The sequence below is a fragment of the Oncorhynchus gorbuscha genome, linkage group LG12 (assembly GCF_021184085.1).
Source record: "Oncorhynchus gorbuscha isolate QuinsamMale2020 ecotype Even-year linkage group LG12, OgorEven_v1.0, whole genome shotgun sequence".
Taxonomy (NCBI): domain Eukaryota; kingdom Metazoa; phylum Chordata; class Actinopteri; order Salmoniformes; family Salmonidae; genus Oncorhynchus; species Oncorhynchus gorbuscha.
In genome coordinates this window covers 20,152,915-20,180,019 of record NC_060184.1, presented here as the reverse complement: position 1 = coordinate 20,180,019, position 27,105 = coordinate 20,152,915, and the positions used below count along the sequence as shown (strand labels likewise).

Here is a 27,105-nt window from a genome sequence, read left to right as displayed (position 1 = left end):
TTTCCACAGTGCATTTATGCATGATCTCACCATACACTTATTTCCATAAGTCCGCCTTCATCTTGGCTATTGATATTAGCTACACACTTCAATGTTGCATTGGTCACACCGCTTATAAAACAGTGTTGAATATGGTAATGGTATATTGCCAGTCAGTCATGTCTGATGCCTGGACTATTTGAAGGTGTTTATGCACAAGGTTCTGTTTGATATGCTAACAGGTTTTAGTGGAATTCTTCTGATGTATTTAACATTCAACTGGGTTAGATAGTAATAGGTAAACAGCTCATTTCTGTTAATACGAACTTAAATTACAAAAGCAAAAGGTCATCTCTGCAAACACATTTGGGTCATGGTCCCAGGCATTGTAGTCTAAAACGGATGCCAGACTCTGAAAGGTCAACGGGTTGATTTCCAATGTGGAAATTTAGCCTCAAAGAGACGTTGGCCTCTGCAACCCTTTGTAGCTGGGCCAGGTGAATTTAGATACATTCAAAAGAACATAGTTGTACCAAGGCGATTCTTTTCAGCTTGAATAATATAAGGGATGGTGTTCTTAAATCAGCTTCCTCTCTGGAATTCATTATTCTGCCAGCAGTGACTAATGAGCGTGCTAAGGGCTTTCAAGCTATAAATCATAGCTCCGAGCACTATTACTAAGCAACAGCTACTTGGGGGTGTCTCAAGAGAAGGTGGATCTAGTATTGTTCAGTAAAAGGTGTTTCTTCCTCTTAAGGAGCCTTGTGTTTAAATAACATGCATTATAGAATGTGTTGAACATAACACGAATGATATCCAATTATATGGGCAATAAATGGTATGTGATGTGTGCCATGACCTGATTATTCTATGATGTTGCAGTTGCTCCTGTGGACTGTCTACTAGCAAGATCCGTAAAAAAAATATTTCCTGGAAACACATTGCCCATGCACCCTTGAGTCATCCCGTCAGCTCTAAGGTAATGAGCCTGAAGTTCTTCTTGTGTACAGGTGTATTCTATGAAGTCAATTTGAGGACTAAATGATTTGACTTGAAACTATAAAAAACATAAACGAAAATAATAATAATTGTTAGCAAATGGAGAAGAAATGTGTGTTGAGATCAAAACCTCCAAAATGCTAACAAAAATATAATATTCAGCAATTGTCACGTTTGTTTGATCAAATATCTTGTTCTTGCAACTGAAAAGTGATGGCGAGCAACAAGAGAAAGGAGATGGACGGCCGGTGAAAAGCGATGGCGAGCAACAAGAGAAAGGAGATGGACGGCCGATGGAAAGCGATGGCGAGCAACAAGAGAAAGGAAATGGACGGCCGATGGAAAGCGATGGCGAGCAACAAGAGAAAGGAGATGGACGGCCGATGGAAAGCGATGGCGAGCAACAAGAGAAAGGAGATGGACGGCCGTTGGAAAGCGATGGCGAGCAACAAGAGAAAGGAGATGGACGGCCGATGGAAAGCGATGGCGAGCAACAAGAGAAAAGAGATGGACGGCCGATGGAAAGCGATGGCGAGCAACAAGAGAAAGGAGATGGACGGCCGATGGAAAGCGATGGCGAGCAACAAGAGAAAGGAGATGGACGGCCGATGGAAAGCGATGGCGAGCAACAAGAGAAAGGAGATGGACGGCCGTTGGAAAGCGATGGCGAGCAACAAGAGAAAGGAGATGGACGGCCGATGGAAAGCGATGGCGAGCAACAAGAGAAAGGAGATGGACGGCCGATGGAAAGCGATGGCGAGCAACAAGAGAAAGGAGATGGACGGCCGATGGAAAGCGATGGCGAGCAACAAGAGAAAGGAGATGGACGGCCGGTGAAAAGCGATGGCGAGCAACAAGAGAAAGGAGATGGACGGCCGATGGAAAGCGATGGCGAGCAACAAGAGAAAGGAGATGGACGGCCGGTGAAAAGCGATGGCGAGCAACAAGAGAAAGGAGATGGACGGCCGGTGAAATGCGATGGCGAGCAAAAAGAGAAAGGAGATGGACGGCCGTTGGAAAGCGATGGCGAGCAACAAGAGAAAGGAGATGGACGGCCTTTGAACAGAGATGAAGGGCGGTCCACTGACTTGATTACTAGAGTAGGGGGTAAAGATACAAAATCCACTGAAACCTTGGACTGGGGAGAAAAAAAATGACAGTTAACTTTCGTGCTTGGGCCCAGGCTCTACGTCATGCACATAGCTCATCCAGCTTGAGCTCTTGCTTGTTTCCATGGCAATCGGAGGCACTTGCCTGTAGGTTCTGTTACATTGCTTGCATCCATCCTTAATCATCAGATCAGTGTAGATGAAGGAAAGGAAGACACTTTACAATATTGAGATGCACCCACCATCTCTACAGTATGCTGCCAGTGGCTTTACTAAAGATCAGCTGACAGACAACTACCATATGGTAGAAAATGGAGCAGGTCTAGACGGACCTTCCTAAAAACCCATGAAGAAAAGCATTTTATAATCATGTTTCTTCTATTACAGTGGTCTACATTCGGTTCAGTCTAAAAATGTATCATTCAGAAATCTATATGTGTAGAACGTTGATTACTACCTTTCAGTTAAATATCCCCTTTGGCATCCCCCTTTGAAAGCAGCAAATCTCGTTCCATCTGGCACACACAATCCAGATAATGTAATATTATCCAAGCCACTCACTCAACCGTTCACATGGTACCATGATGGGGGGATAAAAATGATATAATTTACTTCTGGCATAGTCTAAAGACAAAATCCTTTACCTTTTCAGTCTATTTTGCTGTTCAATATTAGGGAATACTCCCCTCTCACGGTGGTGATGATTATAATATTGTGCATTAGGAAGTAATGAGGCAAAAACGTAAGAGACAAATCGAAATTGACTGGGCGAGGGGTGGTCCAAAATAGGGGAGGGTTATCAAAAAAATATTTTTGCTTTGGGAGGGTTGTGTGTTTTTTTGAAGGGGGGGGGGTACATTTGTGCTTCTGCTCGTATTTTCCCTCTTAAAAAATGGCTTGACTTACTTGATATTACACTAATAAAACGTTTAGAAAACGTTTGTGAAGGTTTGGTATGGCTTTAGCTACTGCAGGCCTATGATATGAAAGCAGTGTGCCACGGCGCTTACAACTAACTTTGACAGTTTAACTTGAGGTGAGGAAGACTTGTTCAGGCCTACCAGAGTTACTCCTATAATTTAAGAATATGCTTCTCTTTATACAAAATATTCAGACCAAAAATTACCCTCCTTCTGCATCTGTGTCGTAGCATGCCACCAGCATATCTCTCTAGGGTTAGGAAAGTATTCAGACCCCTTCAACTTTTCCACATTTTGCTACAGCATTATTCTAAAATAAATTAAATCGTTTTCCCCCCTCAATCTACACACCATACTCCATAATGACAAAGCAAAAATATTTTTCTGATATTTTTGCACATTTATTTAAAAAATAAATAAAACAAATATACATTTACATAAGTTGGAAGGTGAACCTTGACCCCAGTCTGAAGCCCTGAGCGCTTTGAAGCATAGAGTTCCGAGATGGGATTGTGTCGAGGCACAGAACTGGCGAATAGTACCAAAAAAATTCTGAGGCATTGAAGGTCCAAGAACACAGAGGCCGCCATCATTCTTAAATGGAAGAAGTTTGGAACCACCAAGACTCTTCCTAGAGCTGGCCGTCCAGCCAAACTGAGCAATCGAGGGAGAAGGAACCCGATGGTCACTCTGACAGAGCAGAGTTCCTCTGTGGAGATGGGATAAGCTTCCAGAAGGACAACCATCTCTGCAGCACTCCACCAATCAGGCCTTTATGGTAGGGTGGCCAGATGGAAGACACTCCACAGTAAAAAGCACATGACAGCCAACTTGGAGTTTGCCAAAAGGCACCTAAAGGACTCTCAGACCATGAGAAAAAAGATTATCTCGTCTGATGAACCCAAGATTGAACTCTTTGGCCTGAATGCCAAGCGTCACGTCTGGAGGAAACCAGGCACCATCCCTATGGTGAAGCATGGTGGTGGCAGCATCATGCTGTGTGGACGTTCTTCAGGGGCAGAGACTGTGAGACTAGTCAGGATTGAGGGAAAAAATGAAAGGAGCAAAGTAGAGAGATCCTTGATGAAAACTGCTCCAGAGCGACTGGGGAGAAGGTTCACCTTCCAACAGGATGACCCTAAGCACACAACAAAGATAACGCAGGAGTGGCTTCGGGACAAGTCTCTGAATGTCCCTGAGTTGCCCAGCCAGAGTCCGGACTTGAACCCAATTGAACATCTCTGGAGAGACCTGAAAATAGCTGTGCAGCGACACTACCCATCCAACCTAACCGAGCTTGAGAGGATATGCAAAATACAGGTGTGCCAAGCTTGTAGCGTCATACCCAAGAAGACTCTGCTTCACCAAAGTCTGAATACTTATGGGTCTGAATACTTATGTAAATGTGATAGTATTTTTGCTTTGTCATTAAGGGGTATTGTTTGTAGAATGATGAGGGATACTTTTTTAATACATTTTTGAATAAGGCTGTAAACATAAAAAATGTCGAAAATGTAAAGGGTCTGAATTCTTTCCGAATGCACTGTATGTATTTGTTTTTACTGACAAAAAAAATCAACCAATCCAAACTGTGCCACAGCCAATTGATGAATGGAAAGAGACATCTGTTACAAAACACGAAAAAGTTGAATGACATTCTGAGATTGTTGAGCCAAGCCTTCAATACTGGGTAAGCCTACAAGATAGGGATGGATGTATTTTCTGTTTGTTGAGCTTGACAGCCTATTTATTGTGGTGTTGTAAATGCAAACCATAATATTAAAGTGCCCAGTCAGTATGCTTTGTTTATTGGTTGTATGGTGCATTGACATTTGTTACATATATTTTATATAATCATAAATATGCCATCAGAATGTAGAACATCTGATTACCCCCTAGTTGATCATTGTCTGCAGTTGGCTCTGATCGTAGTGTAAATGAAACGGGGAGGGAGAAGGAGCTCGTCTGTGGTGGCGGTGAAACCTCAACTTTCTGGCCCGTAGCCTACGTGGCATGTGCCACACAAGTGGCAAAGTTGATATCCACGTTTATAAACACAGGGTAGCTAGTTATTGTTTTTCATTGTATGAGGGGGAGGGTCTTCAATTTATTTTATGACACCTTTAGTTGGACTCGCCCCCTCCCCAGTAAATTTAGATCTGTCCCTAATACAAGTTTCATGTGCAGTTGGTCCCAGTGTGTGTTATCAATGGAGGGCGCCAGTGGTCTGTGTATCTTTCATTTCAGTAGAATGAAGAAGATACTGAAGATACAGTAGCCTGGATGAGGCAGTGATTTAGGACTACTATGGATACATATCTAGCTTCTGTGAAATTTGAAGTGACATGAATAAAATAGTTACCACCTCTGAATTATCATGTTGAATATAAACCCAAAAGACACAAACTAAGTTACATTCCAAGAGAGGCTAAGTGTTTTTTAATTCAGCCATGAATTATTTATTACATTACCGCACTGAGGACTTAATTGGAATGTTAATTCAAATGACATCCCAAAGGAATTTACTGCAAATCATTTGAAATAACAGGACCATTCACAACGCTACTACGCTAGGTGGGTATCAGATATTTCTTAGTCTAAATGGGTACGACAGTTGAGAAATCAATTTGTAAGACAATTGTGTTTGGGGCAGCTGATCTACAGAATGTCATTATTCATTTCTGATTTTTTTCTAGATCTCTAGATATTCATTGGCTGCTTTGGCGAGCAATAAATCCGCAATTGATTGTGGGTAAATCGGTACTAACAGGCTGATCTACAAATAATAATGAGTAGTTAGGTGATTTGTAGATCAGATCAGTCAGCTGGCAGTTTCCAACTGCAACGCAGTCGATGTGGCACAAGCCCATTCACTCTTCAGTCCCAGACGTCTTCTTCTGAGACAGGACCAGATCCTTTACCTCGCTGGTTAGGGAGACCAGCTCCTTCCGGATGGCCTCTGCCTCGTCCCCCTCCTCTGGGTTCTCTCCCTCCCGCTGCTCCTGCTTTTTCCCCTGGCTCTGGCTCATCAACCTCTTAACCACCAGACCCTGGTAGCCCGTCAGCAGCCTGTGCTGCTCCTGGAATAACCACACCCGTCCAAAAGCATCAGTATGACGTCATCTTAAAAATGCTGTCAATTGTAAACAGGTCACAATGTAAGTGCTGCAGAAACAGATCTCCATAGGTCCCCCATAGAGCTAATCAAAAACATCCCAACAACATAAAAGGCTGCAAATATACACCATTCTAACTATTACTGGTATAATAACACTAGCAATTTAGTGTAATGTATTATCAATGAGAACCATGGAGAAAGGGAGCAGTACCTCAGAGACGTGGCCCACCAGAGTCCCTATGATCTGGGGGACACAGCGTCCGGGGGCGTGCAGCATGCAGTGGGTGCTGGACTGGAATAGCAGCACACTGGTCAGGTGGAGAATCAGGGCTGGGTCCTCAGTCTCCTTCAGCTGCTCTATCAAAGCCTGGCGGTGCAGGAACAGGGCCTGTCTATAGGAACCAGAACAACATGCACTGCCCAGTCAGCCAACAATGTGTAGCACCTCAGACAGTGACCCAGGTCCATGATTATAGACAAGGTAAATGCTTGGACTTAAATTTGCTCCCTTTACCTTTCTCTTTTCTTGTCTCCCTTCTTCAGCATGAATCCACATACCTCAACTGCCGTTTCTATATTGGTTAAAAAATCTTCAATTGTCTGAAAATAAAATATCAATAGTGTCAGAAAAGCTTTGCATGCATATGATACATATATGAGAGCAATCTCAAAGTAATTAGCTTTGTTTTATAACATCTGCAATGATAAGTAGTAAAACCTCCATCAACTGAATGAACATAACTTACTTTTCCATTCAGAGTGTTATGCACTTTCATAAGAGGCCCTTTGGTTTCCACTGGAAACATTCCTAATATCTTCACTCTGACCTAAAGGGAGATATATTGACATGCATTGTGACATTTGGGAATGTGTAGAACATGGATGAAGCCTCACTAAAGTACTCGACCAACAGGAATGACAAGGTTTGGAATGACAAGCTGAGAGGATAGCTAACCTCATTGGTGATAGAGCTGGGATTCTCTGCTGACATCATGAGTTCAGCTGCCATGAAATTCACCAGGATGTTGGTAACGTCCGTGCACACTGTCTTCAGGACGTACTTGGCAATGTGGACCTGGGTCTCATCTGTGGACTCAAATAATGATGGATCAGTTGATGTTTATGCTGCATTACTAGGTTTTTCATTCAATGAGGATTACCTGGGAGTTAAATAAAGCAGTTTACCAGAGAAGAGCTTGGTCCCTTTCTCAAAGAGCCTGATGTTGTTGTACAGGTTGGAGAGCTCCTCCTGGAAGTCTTTCACACTTCTCTTCTTTGTCACCCCAGTCGTGGAGCTAGTGGAAGACATGAACACAGTCCGAACCACCTCCTGGTAGGTCTTAGTCAAAGGCCTGCAGGCAGAGCAAGACTCTTGCATGTTAAAACTGGCGCATTGATGCACAGTATTTATTTTGTGTGTTGTGTAAAGGGGTTAAAACATTGTGCTTGAAAGTGATTGTGACTGATCTTTGAGTGTGACAGGAATCACTACCTTACTAAATGCTCCGCCAACTCAGAGAGGATTTCTTCGGGGCAGTCACACACTCTCTCTTCTAGGACAGCAGTGATCTCCTCCAGGGCCATGAAGGGGACTTCAGTCTGTTTGTTACGATCTGCAAAAGAGTGAAAGAAAAATATAATTGGCCTTAATGGGTGTACTACAATTACCTTGGTCTTACACTAACAAGCTTAATCACCCAGGAGAGCAATCTCCTCCAACACAACTGTTAAGATCTCATTATAGAGGACTACCTCACTGAACAAACAATGTAATACTGTACATTAATTGACATAGGGTTTTATTGTGCACACCCACAACTTCAGCATGTGATCCAAACGGGAGCAGTGCTACATAGTGAATTCATTGTGGAACCCAGGCAACATAATGACTGTAGTCTTACTTTGTGGGATGACTGCGAACTCCTCGTCACTGTCATCGTCCCTCCTGCCCTTCTTCTTGGTTTTGCGTATCCTGACCTCTCTGGCATTGCATCCTCCACCACCTCCTTTACTGCCACTGCCCTCTAGGAATAAAAATAATATCAGAGTCAAACAACTAATTAACACTCTCTGCAGGGTCTGCAGAAAGCAGATGTTTCAGGTTTTCAGGGATGCAGTATTTTTAACCTAACCTCCGTTTTTCTTTTTACACCTGCTACGTTAGGTTAATTAATGAATAACGGAGAATTGACCAGGAGTCAAATCTCTCCAACTACCCTGCAGAAAATACCTGGGCTTAGAAGAGTTTATTTATTTATTTTATTTTACCTTCATTTAACCAGGCAAGTCAGTTAAGAACAAATTCTTATTTTCAATGACGGCCTAGGAACAGCGGGTTAACTGCCTGTTCAGGGGCAGAACGACAGATTTGTACCTTGTCAGCTCGGGGGTTTGAACTTGCAACCTTCTGGTTACTAGTCCAACGCTCTAACCACTAGGCTACCCTGCCGCCCCATGTCTAGTTGATAACCTAACAAACATTTTCTAGAGGGATTAGAATGAGGCCTGTACTACCTGTAGTCTTTTTCCTCCTCTCCGCCTCCCTCTTCTCCTTTTTGGAGGGGGCTGTATTTTCTGTCATCATAGCGCCTTGCTTGAGATCATCTTCAGTTATCAGGAAAACAGGGTTGTTCTTGGCTTCCTGAAAGAGAACAGCATGGAATTGATGAAGTGGAAAGGAGACACTTTGCTGACTTTATTGTCGCCATGGGGAAGTTTTGTTACAGTGTCATGTCCACTTTTAAAGTGGTGTTTAAATAAAAACCAAATTGACAAAACTTTCACGAGAGTAATATACCAATAAAAAGACTAGCCTGCTGGCCTTACTGGGTCGAAAGGAACATTAGCTCGAGCTATTTAGAAGGGATATCACACCTGGCACAAATTATTGTCTAGTTGTTTTTCATGCTGTGGGGTAGGCCTGGCGGTATACCATATGTAATGATATACCTGTATAGATGCAGGGACCGGTTTGGGTTTTTACTTTAACTTCTATACCGGTATTTGAATGTTTGGTTTGTTAAATGTGATGCCATGTGTAATATCAATTTCTATAGTTTACTTTGCTACTTGAGTCATCTCTCTCCACTCTTTCTCTCCTTGCCACTTTCCACAGTCCTAGCCAGGTCCCCTGTCACTCAAGGAGTGCATTTGATGTTCCTCAACCATGAGACATTTGCTTCAGTCTGCATGGTCAATGCAGCACATGCAACAATGTTCATGACAACAATGATGTTTTCACTCTGCTTCTTAATATAAATCCACTTGCGTTCTATAATGACATTATTAGTTTGTGTTTCTTAAATCAGCAAACAGCTAGTTTGTCTTTTCTTAGCAAGTTGCCCTAAATCTTGTGAGACGCTAATTGTTAGCCGCTAATGCTAATAGCTAGCTAATAAATGTACTGAGTAAGAGCAAGCGTAATTAGCTTTACAGCCTGATAATACCAGTAATGGTGTAGACCTAAATCAGCATGTTGTTTGTGAAACAGTATCTTCTAAATCAAAGAGGAATATGCAAAGCAAGAATATTTTAGCTACATGAAGTAGCTAAGAAAAAACATGCGATGTAGCCAAAGCTTATAGGTCCCCTAGGAAACACTTATCAACACTTTAGTTCCTATATAATAACTCATCCCTGGCATTTTAATTCGTTGTCATCTCAAACACTGTATTCAAAGTGCCCACTATTATATTATCACTATAGAATTAGAATCATCATTCTATTTCCATGATTCCAACAGTTTCTCTAATTCGCAAGTCAAATAGCAATTGCAACATTAGGTTAAAAATAAGTCCTAGATTACTTGACAATATCGTGCAGCCCTACGTGTGGAAATTCTCTCAATTGAGCAGTGGTAAGTAAAAATACTTTAAAGTACAACTTAAGTCATTTTCGGGGGTTTCTGTGCTTTACTTTAATATTTTTGACAACTTTAACTTCACTATATTCCTAAAGAAAATACTGTACTTTTTACTCCATATATTTTCCCTGACACCTAAAAGTACTTTTTGAATGCTTAGCAGAACAGAAAAATGGTCCAATTCACACACTTGTCCAGAGAACATCCCTAGTCATCTACTACATCTGATCTGGAGGACTCACTAAACACAAATGTGTTGTTTGTAAATGATGTCTGAGTGTTGGAGTGTGCCCCGTGGCTATCCATAATCTTTTTTTTTAAACAAGAAAAGGGAGACATTTGGTTTGCTTAATATAAGGAATTTGAAATTATTTATACTTTTGATACTTAAGTACGTTTGATCAATTACATGTACTTTGATACTTAAGTATATTTAAAAACAAATACTTTTAGACTTTTACTCATGTAGTATTTTACTAGGTGACTTGAACTTGAGTAATTTTCTATTAACATATCTTTATGACAATTGGGTACTTTTTCCACCACTGCAAATGAGTAAAGGAAATGCAGAAATTATAAAAGTGCTGAAATTTGTTTTGGTTGAAGTTGAATTGAACAGTATAAAACTGTCAGAATGGAGAGAATCAATTAAATCACTTAGAATGTATGTGTTGCCACCCTAGGATCTATCACTACTCAAAGCAAATGTAAAACTTTAAGTATTCAAAAACTAAAAATACCGTCAAACCGTCCAATTTAAAAATAATATTGTGATATAATATTTTGCCCACATCGCCCAGCCCTAACGTGGTGCCCTATACCTGCACCCAGAAGGGAATAGTTCAAAGACACAGCTATACACGGAACGTACAACACATTAAGAACACCTTCCTAATATTGAGTTGCACCTCCACCCCCTTTTACCATCAGAACAGCCTCAAATCGTTAGGGCATGGACTCCATAAGGTGTCGAAAGCATTCCACAGGGATGCTGGCCCATGTTGACCCCATTGCTTCCCACAATTGGGTCAAGTTGGATGTCCTTTGGGTGGTGGACCATTCTTGATACACACAGGTAACTGTTAAGCGTGAAAAACACAGAAGTGTCGCAGGTCTTGAAACAAACCGGTGCGCCTGGCACATACTATAATACCCTGTTCAAAGGCAATTCAATATTTTGTCTTGCCCATTCACCCTCTGAATGACACACACACACACAATCCATGTCTCAAGGCTTAAAAATCCTTCTTTATCCTGTCTCCTCCCCTTCATCTACACTGATTGAACTGGATTTAACAGGTGACATATATAAGGTATATATGCTAGGTACAAAAACTTTCACATGGATTCACCTGCTCAGTCTCATTGAAAAAGCAGGTGTTCTTAATGTTTTGTACAATTAGTGTATCTCCATCTCAAAAGACAATGACAATCTGCCCATCAGGTAACTTCATGACAGGTGTGAAATACCTTCTGAGCTTTATGCTGCATGGTTTCCTCAAAGAGACAGAGACAGTTGCTGATGAACTTCTCACTGACCACCACGGTGTCTCCCAGGACCCTGGCAGTCGACAGCACGTTGGTCGTTCTCATGGCCTCGTTGATTATGATGCCAACGTCCTCCATGGACAGACAGCTGGGCAGAATGGGCTACATGTCAAAAGCAGGGGGAGCACATGTGACACTGTAAGTAACTCAAGAAAATTAGATTATTTTATATACAGTGCATTCAGAAAGTATTCAGACCCCTTGACTTTTTCCACAATTTGTTTTACGTTACAGCCATATTCTAAAATGTATTACCCCACAATCACAAAGCAAAAACAGGGTTTTTAGAATAATAAAAAAAAACTGAAAACAGAAATATCACATTCACATAAGTATTCAGACCCTTTACTCAGTACTTTGTTGAAGCAATTTTGGCAGGGATTACAGCCTCGAGTCTTCTTGGGTATGATGCTACAAGCTTGGCACACCTGTATTTTGGGAGATTCTCCCATTCTCTGCAGATCCTCTCAAGCTCTGTTAGTTTGGATGGGTAGTGTCGCTGCACAGCTTTTTTCAGGTCTCTCCTGAAATGTTTGATCGATCGGGTTCAAGTCCGGACTCTGTCTGGGCAACTCGAGGACATTCAGAGACTTGACCCGAAGCCACTCCTGCGTTATCTTGGCTGTGTGCTGACGGTCATCCTGTTGGAAGGTGAACCTTCGCCCCAGTCGCTCTGGAGCAGGTTTTCATCAAGGATCTCTCTGTACTTTGCTCTGTTCATCTTTCCCTCGATCAAGACTAGTCTCCCAGTCTCTGCCGCTGAAAAACGCCCCCACAGCATGATGCTGTCACCACCATGATTCACCGTAGGGATGGTTCCTGGTTTCCTCCAGACGTGACGCTTGGCATTCAGGCCAAAGAGTTCAATCTTGGGTTCATAAGACCAGAGTATTTTGTTTCTCATGGTCTGAGAGTCCTTTAGGTGCTTTTTGTCAAACTCCAAGCAGGCTGTTATGTGCCTTTTACTGAGCAGTGGCTTCCATCTGGCCACCCTACCATAAAGGCCTGATTGGTGGAGTGCTGCAGAGATAGTTGTCCTTCTGGAATGTTCTCTCATCTCCACAGAGGAACTCTGGAGCTCTTTCAGAGTGACCATCGGGTTCTTGGTCACCTGCCTGACCAAGGCCCTTCTCCCCCGATTGTTCAGTTTGGCCGGGCGGCCAGCTCTCGGAAGTCTGGTGGTTCCAAACTTAAGAATGACGGAGGCCACTGTGTTCTTTGGGACCTTCAACGCTGCAGAAATGTTTAGGTACCCTTCCCCAGATCTGTGTCTCGACACAATCCTGTCTCGGAGCTCTACTGACAATTCCTTCAACATATTTCAGTTGTATTTATTTATATAAATTGGCAAAAATATTTTTGCTTTGTCATTATGGGGTAGTGTGTGTAGATTGATGAGGAAAAAAACGATTTAATACATTTTAGAATAAGGATGTAACGTAACAACGTGGAAAAAGTCAAGGGGTCTGAATACTTTCCGAAGGCACTGTATATTTTAAATGTGACAAGTTAGTTACTGAGCAAAATCAACAAATTATGCTGTAAATAATTTGTGATTTGGCAGAGAACGATTGATAAAGCAGGTTGGCATGGACCTGCACATCGGCCCATGTGGCAGAGTTGACAGCCTCCTCCACAGAAGCCTCCACCTGGTCTACCAGGGCCTGGCCTACACAGGCTGCCCTGAGAAACAGCAGCTTGCTGGACTTGAAACGTTTCTTGATGTAGCTCACTGGGTCAGGGATGCCAAGTCTGATCAAAGAATCAAACTCTGTGTGGAGGGAACAGAGGACATATGAGGGTACAAAATCAGGTTTTAGGCAGATTTCCAGTATGGAAATTATGAAAAAGAAATATTGCAACCAATAAGCTTAGGATATCCCCTAAATAATCAAAGGTGGGAGTACCTAAATAGCCATTCTGCTTGAGGAAGGAGTCCACCCAGGCATTCTGTGTTTTGGAGTAGATGTCAGGGATATAGACAGCTTTGTCCTGCCGGCCCCCCACCACAGTGCCTTTCAGACGGCCAGTATTCACCAGCTCCTCCAAAACAGCTGAGAACCAAAAGTTAGCTGATCAATAGCATGACATACAACTGCATTTGATTTATTAGGCGTACTCAAAACATTGTTTGTACAGAACACACAGATCAAATTATTATACTCCGAAAACACAGTACAGTACTGACAATTCAGCTAGGTCTGAATTTTAAAACAACAGAAGGAACAGCTACTTACAGTAGAGAAGATGTTCCTGAAAACCATAGACGCCAATCACATTACCAACTGGTGTTGGCCTACAAAAGGAACTCAAAAGGAATTAAGTATTAGGAGCAGGGCGGGGGAAAAAACAAAGATCGTGTTGGTTAAAAAAGCAAGACAGATATGGAACATACCGAGTCACCGCACTGAAAAGCCCACGGATGCGAGCTGCATGGCGAGAGACAAATGCAGGGGTAAATAAGACTCCCCTGTTGTACTCATCCATCTGGCCTTGGATTACTTTCCCAAGGCGCTTCGACAGCTCCTACGAGACACAGCATAGCACACAATCAGACAAAGTGGTTAACATTTCAGATAACTGTGTGTACAGGTCCATACATGCACCTCAAGCTGAAACTCAAGCTACCGACAAAGCACACAGATACTTAACTTTCAAAAGACGATTGACATCAAAGTATAAACATGATTAAAAAAACAGATATTTTCTATAAGCATCACCTCAAATATAGAAGAGGTGATGGTATTGACAAGGAGACAGAGGTGGCTCTAGACTCACGGTTAGTGCTATCCGGTATCCTTGGGACGTCCCTACCCTAAACACTAACCCTTACCTTAAGCATTTTGAATTTCAAGTTAAATGGGGTGACGTCAGAGTTGGGGCATCCCAAGGACCACGTTTAGAGTTTTTTCCCCCCTTGCCTCACCTCAGTCAGGAAGTCCCCTGGAAGGTCATAGTTTTTACATAGTTCTGGGATGTTCACAAAGCCTGCCTCTTGTAGTTTATCATTCACCTCCTCAGAAACTCGATTCAGGTAGTTTCTAGAAGACAGTGGGAATTCAGAACAAATCTAATAGTCCAGTAGCTGACAGTACTACAATGAAAAAATGTGTTGTGTGAAACGTCCTACTCACTCATCGATAAGCTGCCCCAGCACCAGTTGAACGCTTTTATCAGATCTTGCAATGTCATTTGCTCTGGCCTCAACATGAACCCAATCAACGTTGATATCCTGTAAACAATAATTTAAAAAACATTGTTGTCAGAAACACTTAACTACAGTGCTACAAACTAGGAAGAGGAATTAGTAGTACTGCAGAGTGACACACACCTTCTGTAGGTCCACAATGTTGACCCGACCTTTGGAAAGCAGAAACAAGATTTCTTAAATCTATGTCACCATAATAGTATTATATATACAGTTGAAGTTGGAAGTTTACATACACTTAGGTTGGAGTCATTAAAACTTGTTTTTCAACCACTCCACAAATTTCTTGACAACAAACTATAGTTTTGGCAAGTCGGTTAAGACATCAACTTTGTGCATGACAAGTAATTTTTCCAACAATTGTACAGAGACATATTATTTCACTTACAATTCACTGTATTACAATTCCAGTGGGTCAGAAGTCTACATACATTAAGTTGACTGTGCCTTTAAACAGCTTGGAAAAATCCAGAAAATTATGTCATGGCTTTAGAAGCTTCTGATACTCAAATTGACATAATTTGAGTCAATTGGAGGTGTACCTGTGGACGTATTTCAAGGCCTACCTTCAAACTCAGTGCCTCTTTGCTTGACATCATTGGAAAATCAAAAGAAATCAGCCAAGACCTCAGAAAAACATTAGTAGATCTCCACAAGTCTGGTTCATCCTTGGGAGCAATTTCCAAATGCCTAAAGGTAACAATTGTACGAAAGTATAAACACCATGGGACCACGCAGCCGTCATACCGCTCAGGAAGGAGATGCGTTCTGTTCTGTCTCCTAGAGATGAACGTACTTTGGTGCGAAAAGTGTAAAACAATCTCAGAACAACAGCAAAGGACCTTGTGAAGATGCTGGAGGAAACAAGTACAAAGGAATCAATATCCACAGTAAAACGAGTCCTATATCGACATAACCTGAAAGGCCACTCAGCAAGGAAGAAGCCACTACTCCAAAGCCACCATAAAAAAGCTAGACTACGGTTTGCAACTGCACATGGGGACAAAGATCAAACTTTTTGGAGAAATGTCCTCTGGTATGATGAAACAAAAATAGAACTGTTTGGCCATAATGACCATCGTTATGTTTGGAGGAAAAAGGGGGAGGCTTGCAAGTCGAAGAACACCATCCCAACCGTGATGCACGGGGTGGCAGCATCATGGTGTGGTGGTGCTTTGCTGCAGGAGGGACTGGTGCACTTCACAAACTAGATGGCATCACAAAGCTTGGTCGCAAATGGGTCTTCCAAATCGACAAGGACCACAAGCATACAAAGGTATTGGAGTGGCCATCACAAAGCCCTGACCTCAATCCTATAGACAATTTGTGGGCAGAACTCAAAAAGCATGTGCGAGCAAGGAGGTCTACAAACCTGACTCAGTTACACCAGCTCTGTCAGGAGGAATGGGTCAAAATTCACCCAACTTATTGTGGGAAGCTTGTGGAAGGCTACCCGAAATGTTTGACCCAAGTTAAACATTTTAAAAGGCAATGCTACCAAATATTAATTGAGTGTATGTAAACTTCTGACCCACTGAGAATGTGATGAAAGAAATAAAAGCTGAAATATATAATACTCTCTACCATAATTCTGACATTTCACATTCATAAAATAATATGGTGATCCTACCTGACCTAATACAGGGAATTGTTAATAGGATTAAATGTCAGGAATTGTGAAAAACTGAGTTTAAATGTATTTGGCTAAGGTGTATGTAAACTTCTGACTTCAACTGTGTGTGTGTATATATATATATATATATATATTATATATATATAATATATATATATATTATATATATATATATATATTAAATTTAAACTAGGCAAGTCAGTTAAGAACAAATTCTTATTCACAATGACGGCCTACACCGGCCAAACCCAGACGATGCTGGGCCAATTGTGCGCCGCCCTGTGGGGCTCCCAATTACAGCCGGTTGTGATACAGGCTGGAATCGAATCAGGGTGTCTGTAGTGACGCCTCTAGCACTGAGATGTAGTGCCTTAAACTGCTGCGCCACTCGGGAGCCATGTAGGCCATTTAACAGACGCTTTTATCCAAAGCGACTTAGTCATGCATGCGTATATTTTACATAAGGGTTGTCCTGTGAAATTAAACTACTACCCCGGCATGGCAAGCACCAAGCTCTACCAACTAACTGAACTACAGAGGATGGTCTTTTACATAACCTTTTGTCCATGTCAATAAATGTAGGTGTATGTTAAACCTTGAACATCTACGCAACCATGATCTGAGATGAATGAGTGCAACACTTTTTTCCTTTATGACAAAGGTATTGGAATCAGAAGATGATTGCCTAGCCAACTAACCTCCATGGACGTAGAGCTCATCCCGTATCTCTCTACTGATTTGGGATGGGGTTATGTACTCTTTGCCATCAAGTGTGTGTACCACATCCAACTTCTTCTCTTCAACCAGCTTGGCAACGATTTCAATGCAGTTCCTCTCGGACAACCTGGGAAGGATTTACAGTAGAAGGGGTATTTAGACACAAAGATCCTAGAATTTAGTTCTATATGAAATTCTATGCATTCCCAACAGTGGCCTTCAGAATGTATCCAAACCACGGATTACAGGCAGTATCCCTACTGGGCTAGAGATACCTCTTACAAGGAACGGGTAACGGACATACAAGAAAGCCCACTACGACGTCCGACGAGACATCAAACATGGAAAAGGACAATACAGGAGGAATCCTATTACACTGGCTCCTACTATTGTTTTATTTGGCAGGGGTTGCAGACGATAACAGATTACACAGGGAAACCCAGCCATGAGTTGCCCAGCAATGCAGAACTCCCAAAAAAGCTAAATGCCTTTTATGCTTGTGTTTCCGGATGACTGTGATCTTGCTCTCCGTGGCCGATGTGAGCAACCGTTTAAACAGGTTAACAATCACAAAGTGGATGCTCAAGTGTTTTAGTACTATATCTCTTGACACAATGATGAAAATAATCATGGCCTCTAAACCTTAAAGCTGCATACTGGACCCTATTCCAACTAAATTACTGAAAGAGCTGCTTCCTGTGCTTGGCCCTCCTATGTTGAACATAATAAATGGCTCTCTATCCACCGGATGTGTACCAAACTCACTAAAAGTGGCAGTAATAAAGCCTCTCTTGAAAAAGCCAAACCTTGACCCAGAAAATATAAAAAACTATCGGCCTATATCGAATCTTCCATTCCTCTCAAAAATTTAAGAGAAGGCTGTTGCGCAGCAACTCACTGCCTTCCTGAAGACAAACAATGTATACGAAATGCTTCAGTCTGGTTTTAGACCCCATCATAGCACTGAGACAGCACTTGTGACGGTGGTAAATGACATTTTAATGGCATCGGACCGAGGCTCTGCATCTGTCCTCGTGCTCCTAGACCTTAGTGCTGCTTTTGATACCATCGATCACCACATTCTTTTGGAGAGATTGGAAACCCAAATTGGTCTACACGGACATGTTCTGGCCTGGTTTAGATCTTATCTGTCGGAAAGATATCAGTTTGTCTCTGTGAATGGTTTGTCCTCTGACAAATCAACTGTAAATTTCGGTGTTCCTCAAGGTTCCGTTTTAGGACCACTATTGTTTTCACTATATATTTTACCTCTTGGGGATGTTATTCGAAAACATAAATGTTAACTTTCACTGCTATGCGGATGACACACAACTGTACATTTCAATGAAACATGGTGAAGCCCCAAAATTGCCCTCGCTAGAAGCATGTGTTTCAGACATAAGGAAGTGGATGGCTGCAAACTTTCTACTATTAAACTCAGACAAAACAGAGATGCTTGTTCTAGGTCCCAAGAAACAAAGAGATCTTCTGTTGAATCTGACAATTAATCTTAATGGTTGTACAGTCGTCTCAAATAAAACTGTGAAGGACCTTGGCGTTACTCTGGACCCTGATCTCTCGTTTGAAGAACATATCAAGACCATTTCGAGGACAGCTTTTTTCCATCTACGTAATATTGCAAAAATCAGAAACTTTCTGTCCAAAAATTATTCAGAAAAATTCATCCATGCTTTGGTCACTTCTTGGTTAGACTACTGCAATGCTCTACTTTCCGGCTACCCGGATAAAGCACTAAATAAACTTCAGTTAGTGCTAAATACGGCTGCTAGAATCCTGACTAGAACCAAAAAATTTGATCATATTACTCCAGTGCTAGCCTCTCTACACTGGCTTCCTGTCAAAGCAAGGGCTGATTTCAAGGTTTTACTGCTAACCTACAAAGCATTACATGGGCTTGCTCCTACCTATTTCTCTGATTTGGTCCTGCCGTACATACCTACACGTACGCTATGGTCACAAGACGCAGGCCTCCTAATTGTCCCTAGAATTTCTAAGCAAACAGCTGGAGGCAGGGCTTTCTCCTATAGAGCTCCATTTTTTATGGAACGGTCTGCCTACCCATGTCAGAGACGCAAACTCGGTCTCAACCTTTAAGTCTTTACTGAAGACTCATCTCTTCAGTGGGTCATATGATTGAGTGTAGTCTGGCCCAGGAGTGGGAAGGTGAACGGAAAGGCTCTGGAGCAACGAACCGCCCTTGCTGTCTCTGCCTGGCCGGTTCTCCTCTTTCCATTGGGATTCTCTGCCTCTAACCCTATTACAGGGGCTGAGTCACTGGCTTACTGGGGCTCTCTCATGCCGTCCCTGGAGGGGGTGCGTCACCTGAGTGGGTTGATTCACTGTTGTGGTCATCCTGTCTGGGTTGGCACCCCCCCCCCTTGGGTTGTGCCGTGGCAGAGATCTTTGTGGGCTATACTCAGCCTTGTCTCAGGATGGTAAGTTGGTGGTTGAAGATATCCCTCTAGTGGTGTGGGGGCTGTGCTTTGGCAAAGTAGGTGGGGTTATATCCTTCCTGTTTGGCCCTGTCCGGGAGTGTCCTCGGACGAGGCCACAGTGTTTCCTGACCCCTCCTGTCTCAGCCTCCAGTATTTATGCTGCAGTAGTTTGTGTCGGGGGGCTAGGGTCAGTTTGTTACATCTGGAGTACTTCTCCTGTCCTATTCGGTGTCCTGTGTGAATCTAAGTGTGCGTTCTCTAATTCTCTCCTTCTTTCTTTCTCTCTCTCGGAGAACCTGAGCCCTAGGACCATGCCCCAGGACTACCTGACATGATGACTCCTTGCTGTCCCCAGTCCACCTGGCCATGCTGCTGCTCCAGTTTCAACTGACCTGAGCCCTAGGACCATGCCCCATGACTACCTGACATGATGACTCCTTGCTGTCCCCAGTCCACCTGGCCATGCTGCTGCTCCAGTTTCAACTGTTCTGCCTTACTATTATTCGACCATGCTGGTCATTTATGAACATTTGAACATATTGGCCGTGTTCTGTTATAATCTCCACCCGGCACAGCCAGAAGAGGACTGGCCACCCCACATATGCTCTCTCTAATTCTCTCTTTCTTTCTCTCTCTCGGAGGACCTGAGCCCTAGGACCATGCCCCAGGACTACCTGACATGATGACTCCTTGCTGTCCCCAGTCCACCTGACTGTGCTGCTGCTCCAGTTTCAACTGTTCTGCCTTATTATTATTCGACCATGCTGGTCATTTTTGAACATTTGAACATCTTGGCCATGTTCTGTTATAATCTCCACCCGGCACAGCCAGAAGAGGACTGGCCACCCCACATAGCCTGGTTCCTCTCTAGGTTTCTTCCTAGGTTTTGGCCTTTCTAGGGAGTTTTTCCTAGCCACCGTGCTTCTACACCTGCATTGCTTGCTGTTTGGGGTTTTAGGCTGGGTTTCTGTACAGCACTTTGAGATATCAGCTGATGTACGAAGGGCTACATAAATACATTTGATTTGAATACCTGCATGTGCAGACCAGCTGGCAAGTGTAAAATATATTTTCAAACTCTCCTTGTCCCAGTCTGTAATCCTAACATGTTTCAAGGTCATCACCATTGTCTCTGTTCCCAAGAGCACCAAGGTAACCTGCCTAAATGACTACCCAGCCCTGTAGGACTCACATCTTTAATTATGAAGTACTTTGAAAGGCTGGTCATGACACATCAACACCATCATCCATGACACCCTAGACCCACACCAATTCGCATTCCACCCCAACAGATCCACAGATGATGCAATCTCAATTGCACTTCACACTGCCCCCTCCCACCTGGACAAGAGGGGAAATAACTATGTGAGAATGCTGTTCATAGACTACAGTTCAGCATTCAACATCATAGTCCCCTCCAAGCTCATCACCAAGCTAGAGACCCTGGGACTGAACCCCTCCCTCTGCAACTGGATCCTGGACTTCCTGATGGGCCGGCCCCAGGTGATGAGAGTAGGCAACAACACCTCAGCCACACTGAACCTCAACATTTGGGCCCCCTTTGGGGTGTGTGCTTAGTCCGCTCCTGTACTCACTATAGTGGATTGGATCGAGAGGGCTGTAATGGAGCGGCTCAATAGCTTCAAGTTCCTTGGCATCCACATCACTAAGGACTTACCATTTTTTTTTTTTTTTTTTTACCTTTATTTAACCAGGCAAGTCAGTTAAGAACATATTCTTATTTTCAATGACGGCCTGGGAACAGTGGGTTAACTGCCTGTTCAGGGGCAGAACGACAGATTTGTACCTTGTCAGCTCGGGGGTTTGAACTCGCAACCTTTCGGTTACTAGTCCAACGCTCTAACCACTAGGCTACGCTGCCGCCATGGTCCACACACACCCACACAATCGTGAAGAGGGCATGGCAGCACCTCTTCCCACTCAGGAAGCTGCAAAGATTTGGCATGGGCCCTCAGATCTCAAAAAGTTCTACTGCTGCACCATCGAGAGAGCATCTTGACTGGCTGCATCACCACTTGGTATGGCAAATGCACCACCCTCGACCAAAGCGCTAGAGAGTGCTGCGGACATCCCAGAGAAAGGCCCCAAAAATTGCCAAAAACTTCTGCCAGCCAAATCATAGACTATTCACTCTGCTACCATCTGGCAAACGGTACCGGAGCGTCAGCTCTGGGACAAACAGGCTGAGACAGCTTCTACCCCCGATGCATTAGACTGCTAAAAAAGTAAATTAATGGTACCCGAACTATCTGCACAAATGACCTTATCTTGTACTAACCCTACGCACACTCACTATACAGTGCATTTGGAAATTATTCAGACCCCTTGACTTTTTCCACATTTTGTTACATTACAGCTTTATTCAAAAAATGGATTGCATACCCCCTTCCCCCCCTCAATCTACACACAATACCCCATAATTAAAAGCTAAAAAAAATGTTTAGACATTTTTGCAATAAATATAAAATGAAAATACATTTACATAAATATTCAGATCCTTTACTCAGTACTTTGCTGAAGCACCTTTGGCAACGATTACAACCTTGAGTCTTTTTGGGTATGATGCTCCAAGCTTGGTACACCTGTATTTGGGGAGTTTCTCACATTCTTCTCTGCAGATCTTCTCAAACTCTGTCAGGTTGAATGGGGAGAGTCACTGCACAGCTATTGTCAGGTCTCCAGAGATGTTCGATCGGGTCCGGGCTTTGGCTGGGCCACTCAAGTAGAATGTCCCGACTCGTCCCGAAGCCACTACTGCTCTGTCTTGGCTGCGTACTTAGGGTCATTGTCCTGTTGGAAGGTGAACCTTCGCCCCAGTCTGAGTTCCAGACGCTCTGGAGTAGGTTTTCATCAAGGATCTCTGTCCTTTGCTCCATTCATCTTTCCCTCGATGAAGACTAGTCTCCCAGTCCCTGCTGCTAAAAAACATCCCTACAGCATGATGCTGCCACCACCATGCTTCACCGTAGGGATGATGCCTGGTTTCCTCCAGACATGATGCTTGGCATTCAGCCCAAAGAGTTCAATCTTGGTTTCATCAGACCAGATAATATTGTTTCTCATGGTCTGAGAGTCCTTTAGGTGCCTTTTGGCAAAATCCAAGCGGGCTATTATATGCATTTTACTGAGGAGTGGCTTTCATCTGGCCACTCTACCATAAAAGCCTGATTGGTAGAGTGCTGCAGAGATGGTTGTCCTATTTCAGTTGAAGGCATTCAGTTGTACAACTGACTAGGTATCCCCCTTTCCATTTCTGTGAGGTTCTTCCATCTCCACAGAGCAACTCTGGAGCTCTGTCAGAGTGACCATTGGGTTCTTGTTCACCTCCCTGACCAAGGCCCTTCTCCCCTGGTTGCTCAGTTCGGCCGGGTGGCCAGCTCTACAAAAAGTCTTGGTGGTTCCAAACTTCTTCCATTTACGAATGATGGAGGCCACTGTATTCTTAGGGACCTTCAATGCTGCAGAACTGTTTTGGTACCCTTCCCCAGATCTGTGCCTTGAGACACAATCCTGTCTCAGAGCTCAACGGACAATTCCTTCGACCTCATGGCTTGGCTTTTGCTCTGACATGCATTGTCAACTACCTTATAGACTGGTGTGTGCCTTTCCAAATCATGCCCAATCAATTGAATTTACCACAGGTGGATCTCAAGGCTGATCAATGGAAACGGGATAAACCTAAACTCAATTTCGAGTTTCATAGCAAAGGGTCTGAATACTTATGTACACTTCCATTCAAAAGATTGGGGTCAATTAGAAATGTCCTTGTTTTTGGAAGATTTTGTCCATTACAATAACATCAAATTTATCAGAAATACAATGTAGACATTGTTAATGTTGTAAATGACTATTGTAACCGGAAACGGCAGATTTTTTATGGAATATCTACATAGGCCCATTATCAGCAACCATCTCTCCTGTGTTCCAATGGCACGTTGTGTTAGCTCATCAAAACCCCTTTTGCAATTATGTTAGCACAGCTGAAAACTGCTGTACTGATTAAAGAAGCATTAAAACTGGCCTTTAGACTAGTTGAGTATCTGGAGCATCAGCACTTGTGGGTCTGATTACAGGCTCAAAATGGCCAGAAACAAAGTACTTTCTTCTAAAACTCGTCAGTCTATTCTCGTTCTGAGAAATGAAGGCTATTCCATGCGAGAGATTGCCAAGAAACTGAAGATCTCGTACAACGCTGTGTACTACTCCCTTCACAGAACAGCGCAAAATGGCTCTAACCAGAATAGAAAGAGGAGTGGGAGTCCCTGAGGCACAACTGAGCAAGAGGACTAGTACATTAGTGTCTACATCATACCTAGTAACTGCAAATTGATCTCGTACTAGTACTTCCTGTAAAGCTCCATTCTTGTGTATTTTATTCCTCGTGTTACTATTTTATTTGTAACTTTGCATCGTCGCGAAGGACTTGTATGCAAGCATTTCACAGTAAAGTCTTCACCAGCTGTATTCGATGCATGTGACAAATAACGTTACTATCTCAAATGGGTAGATTTAGCAGCTGTTTCCTATAGAAGGCCAGGGGTTCATTACCTAACAGACTCTAGTTGACAGTTAGGTAATACAATATTAGTCCCGCTAAAAACGTCTGCAGGAAGCCCATAGGCACAGTTTATTTTTTAAGTATGTTGTATTTGTTATACTAAAAAAGAAATTGCCAGCTAACGTTAGCTGTCCTGCTGGTTCAGCCCACCACACGTTAGCTCAAGTTAGCCAACTTGGACTGTAACGGTAATTCTATGACTGCCCAGACATAAACAGTCAACAAGTAAGTTATCTAGCTATCTAACTTACTAGTTACATCTGACTATAAAGTTCAGAGAAGCTAGCTAACGACTTGAGTATCGTTAGCTATTTTGGAATAGCCAGCTGGCTTTCGCTACCTCTGCACTGTGTCAGCAAACTGTGCTCTCTGGAAATCCGCTGCCAGACGTCTGATTTCTTCCCAGGCGGCTGCCATCGTATTGGTGGGTTTCTAAAACGATTCCACTACAGGTTTGCATGAGCGATAATCTTCAACTCTATGGCTATATTTCTTGCTACTAGCTAAACCATGTTGTGCAAAGTACAATAACGTGAGCTAGTAGTGATTCACAAATTCACACGTCAACATAACAGCAGCGTAATACGGAAAGCCCGAGAGTCCAAAAAGCACCATGATTTTTCCCACCCATTTTTCCCGTAACTTCGCCTCCGTCCTCCCGTGTGACGTCACATAATTCAATTAATCATCATCATCATCTGGCACATGCACGTCACATTTTTGGGAAAACAGCGAACAAACACAACAATTTCACTGATTCACACATATTAGCCTGTTATTATTATAATAGCCTAATTTCAACTGCTTGAGAGCAGGAAATGCAAGCTAGCTACAAATGGTTTGAGTATCATTGTTGTAAATTACTCACTGGAAATCAGCCTACAAACAAATTGGCTTATTGAAAAACATGAAATTGTATGATTTCATCCTAATATGCAATGCTGTAGCCTACATAAATTACAAGGAGGGGAATTATCTCCTTATATACATTATACTCCAAAATTAGGTGTCCTGGTTTTCAGACAAGAGATCAGGCTATGTTTCATGAGCTACCATAACATTGGTTGAACCACAACATTGCAGAAGGAAATGAGCTATCAACCCTAAAACCAAGGGTCAAGGTTATTACAAACATTTTTAATCGTAGGCACGACATGTGTGTTCGCACAGAAATGGGACCTCTTTACATTGAAATGTCTGCGCCAGTCAGAATACTGCAGATTCATTTCTTCGTCTGAATGTAAACAGTGTGAGTTGGTTAGCTTGCTCTTTGGGGGAGAGGAAATTATCCACATGTATAAAGTCATCTCTAGGCACAGAGTTCTCATTGGCCTAAGAGCAATTGCTTCAGATCCAGCAGCTAGTGGGTTGTACAGCTTTTCAGTGATGTAATTCGTGAATTGAGTTCTCAAATGACAGATAGAATTTACAACTGGAAATTGTATTCAGGAAGTATTGATCACTGATGTGTTCTCTAAAGGTTTTTCCATAGGTGTGTATATCAATGTGTTTGACCAATTCATAGCTCACCCTGGCATGGTCAGGGTTCCAGTTGCTCACAATCCAGCAGACCAATTACGTTTTAATTGGCATTACGAAAGCTTCCCCCTCCTCTTGGCTGAATACAACTGACCCATAAGGCATTTCAATATCTGCATCTTGCCTATAATTCAAAGTCAAATTGAATATTTCCAAGACCTGGCTTTTAATAAGTGTGGGACGGGGACTCTAGATTCCTCCACACCCATTTTTGGAAAGGTGGGCACTGCTGCAATGGTGGTAGATTTGATAAATCACTTTTTGTGTTTCTGTGATGGATGATGACCCCATTTGACTTATTGTATAGGTCTCAGTCAGATGTTAAAAAACAGCCATCAATATTGAACAGGGTGCTGCATGTGTCCAAATCATAGGAATGACCAGAAGGTCACAGCCTTTTTAAAACTATGGTCTTATTATTAACCTCCTTCATAATATCGTCAAGATGTTCTTCCTTCTGAATTGGTCATTTTTATGATTCAATGGGTCTTGCAAGCCAGTTACTTGGTGGTTTAATAATGTAACAAGGCAGTAAATGTATTGGTTTTGTTTCAGTGTGTATATTTTATCAGGTGATTATTGTTTACCTTATAGCCTTTATATCACAAATATTGGAACACTATCTGATCACAGATGTCCAACATAGGAACATGTCCATTTATTTTAGCTTACATAGCAAGATCACAATCGATGCATGGGAAAAGAATATCAAATATCCTAAGAAGCTCATACTGTAGGTTGATCATGTTTGAATAATAACCTATAAACCAACTAATTTCATACATTACTAACAAATGAGAAGATATGCTGGTCAGAGAAACTCAGAGGATAATCAAATCATATAGGCTGCTGATTCATTATACAGTACAACTGTTGCTTTTACGTTTAAAAGGGCAATTTACAAACCTTGCGCATCCCATTCATTCAACATTTATTCATCACATTTGAGGAGGAAAGCGCACTGTGAATTAGGCTTCCAGTTTGATGTTGACCAATCGAGCATAACGATTTGCAAACTAAATCATGTTATTTTAATAACAAAGATGGTAGATAAATAAGAGAGTTTACTCGAACCGTTTACCATTTTAAAAAATGGTCAAGGTTCCTGTCTGTGTAGGTGGGCATTTCCTCTCTTACGCGAGCCTGCTTTTCCCATGTGAGCATGCCTTTCCTGTGTGAGCTGATTCCTCCATAATATCTGTCACACTCATGGGAGAGAGGAAACAGCTGTTTCTGGTCTAGCAGTGTATGTGCAACGTTTTAGACTGATCCAATGAACCATTGCATATCTGTTCAAAATGTTGTAACAAGACTGCCCAAATGTGCCTAATTGGTTTATTAATACATTTTCATGTTCATAACTGTGCACTCTCCTCAAACAATAGCATGGTATTCTTTCACTGTAATAGCTACTGTAAATTGGACAGTGTAGTTAAAT

The 27,105-nt window shown here is 42.5% G+C and overlaps 1 protein-coding gene and 1 pseudogene across 1 annotated transcript; both read right to left on the bottom strand.

Annotated features, from left to right (window-relative positions):
* Positions 1-4,794: 4,794 nt before the first annotated feature.
* On the bottom strand, positions 4,795-24,720 carry LOC123990665 (E3 UFM1-protein ligase 1-like). The gene is made up of 19 exons (XM_046291398.1): positions 24,469-24,720; positions 17,075-17,220; positions 14,867-14,895; positions 14,670-14,767; positions 14,462-14,576; positions 13,931-14,061; positions 13,773-13,831; positions 13,443-13,589; positions 13,131-13,306; positions 11,458-11,637; positions 8,640-8,766; positions 8,027-8,149; positions 7,618-7,738; positions 7,311-7,477; positions 7,081-7,211; positions 6,872-6,952; positions 6,640-6,725; positions 6,337-6,517; positions 4,795-6,087 (listed from the first exon to the last, which is right to left on the bottom strand). The coding sequence occupies exons 1-19, from the start codon at positions 24,543-24,545 to the stop codon at positions 5,878-5,880; spliced, it is 2,385 nt and encodes a 794-aa protein (XP_046147354.1). The 5' UTR covers positions 24,546-24,720; the 3' UTR covers positions 4,795-5,877.
* A 505-nt stretch (positions 24,721-25,225) lies between these two features.
* LOC123990340 lies at positions 25,226-26,034 on the bottom strand (annotated as a pseudogene).
* Between the last annotated feature and the right edge of the window lie 1,071 nt (positions 26,035-27,105).

Coding starts and splice junctions, on each gene's coding strand:
- LOC123990665 (XM_046291398.1), bottom strand. CDS start 24,545: ATGGCAGCCGCCTGGGAAGAAATCAGACGTCTGGCAGCGGATTTCCAG. Junction 11,638..13,130: donor CCACATGGGCCGATGTGCAG/GTCCATGCCAAC, acceptor TTTGACATGTAG/CCCATTCTGCCCAGCTGTCT. Junction 8,767..11,457: donor TGCAGCATAAAGCTCAGAAG/GTATTTCACACC, acceptor GTTCTCTTTCAG/GAAGCCAAGAACAACCCTGT.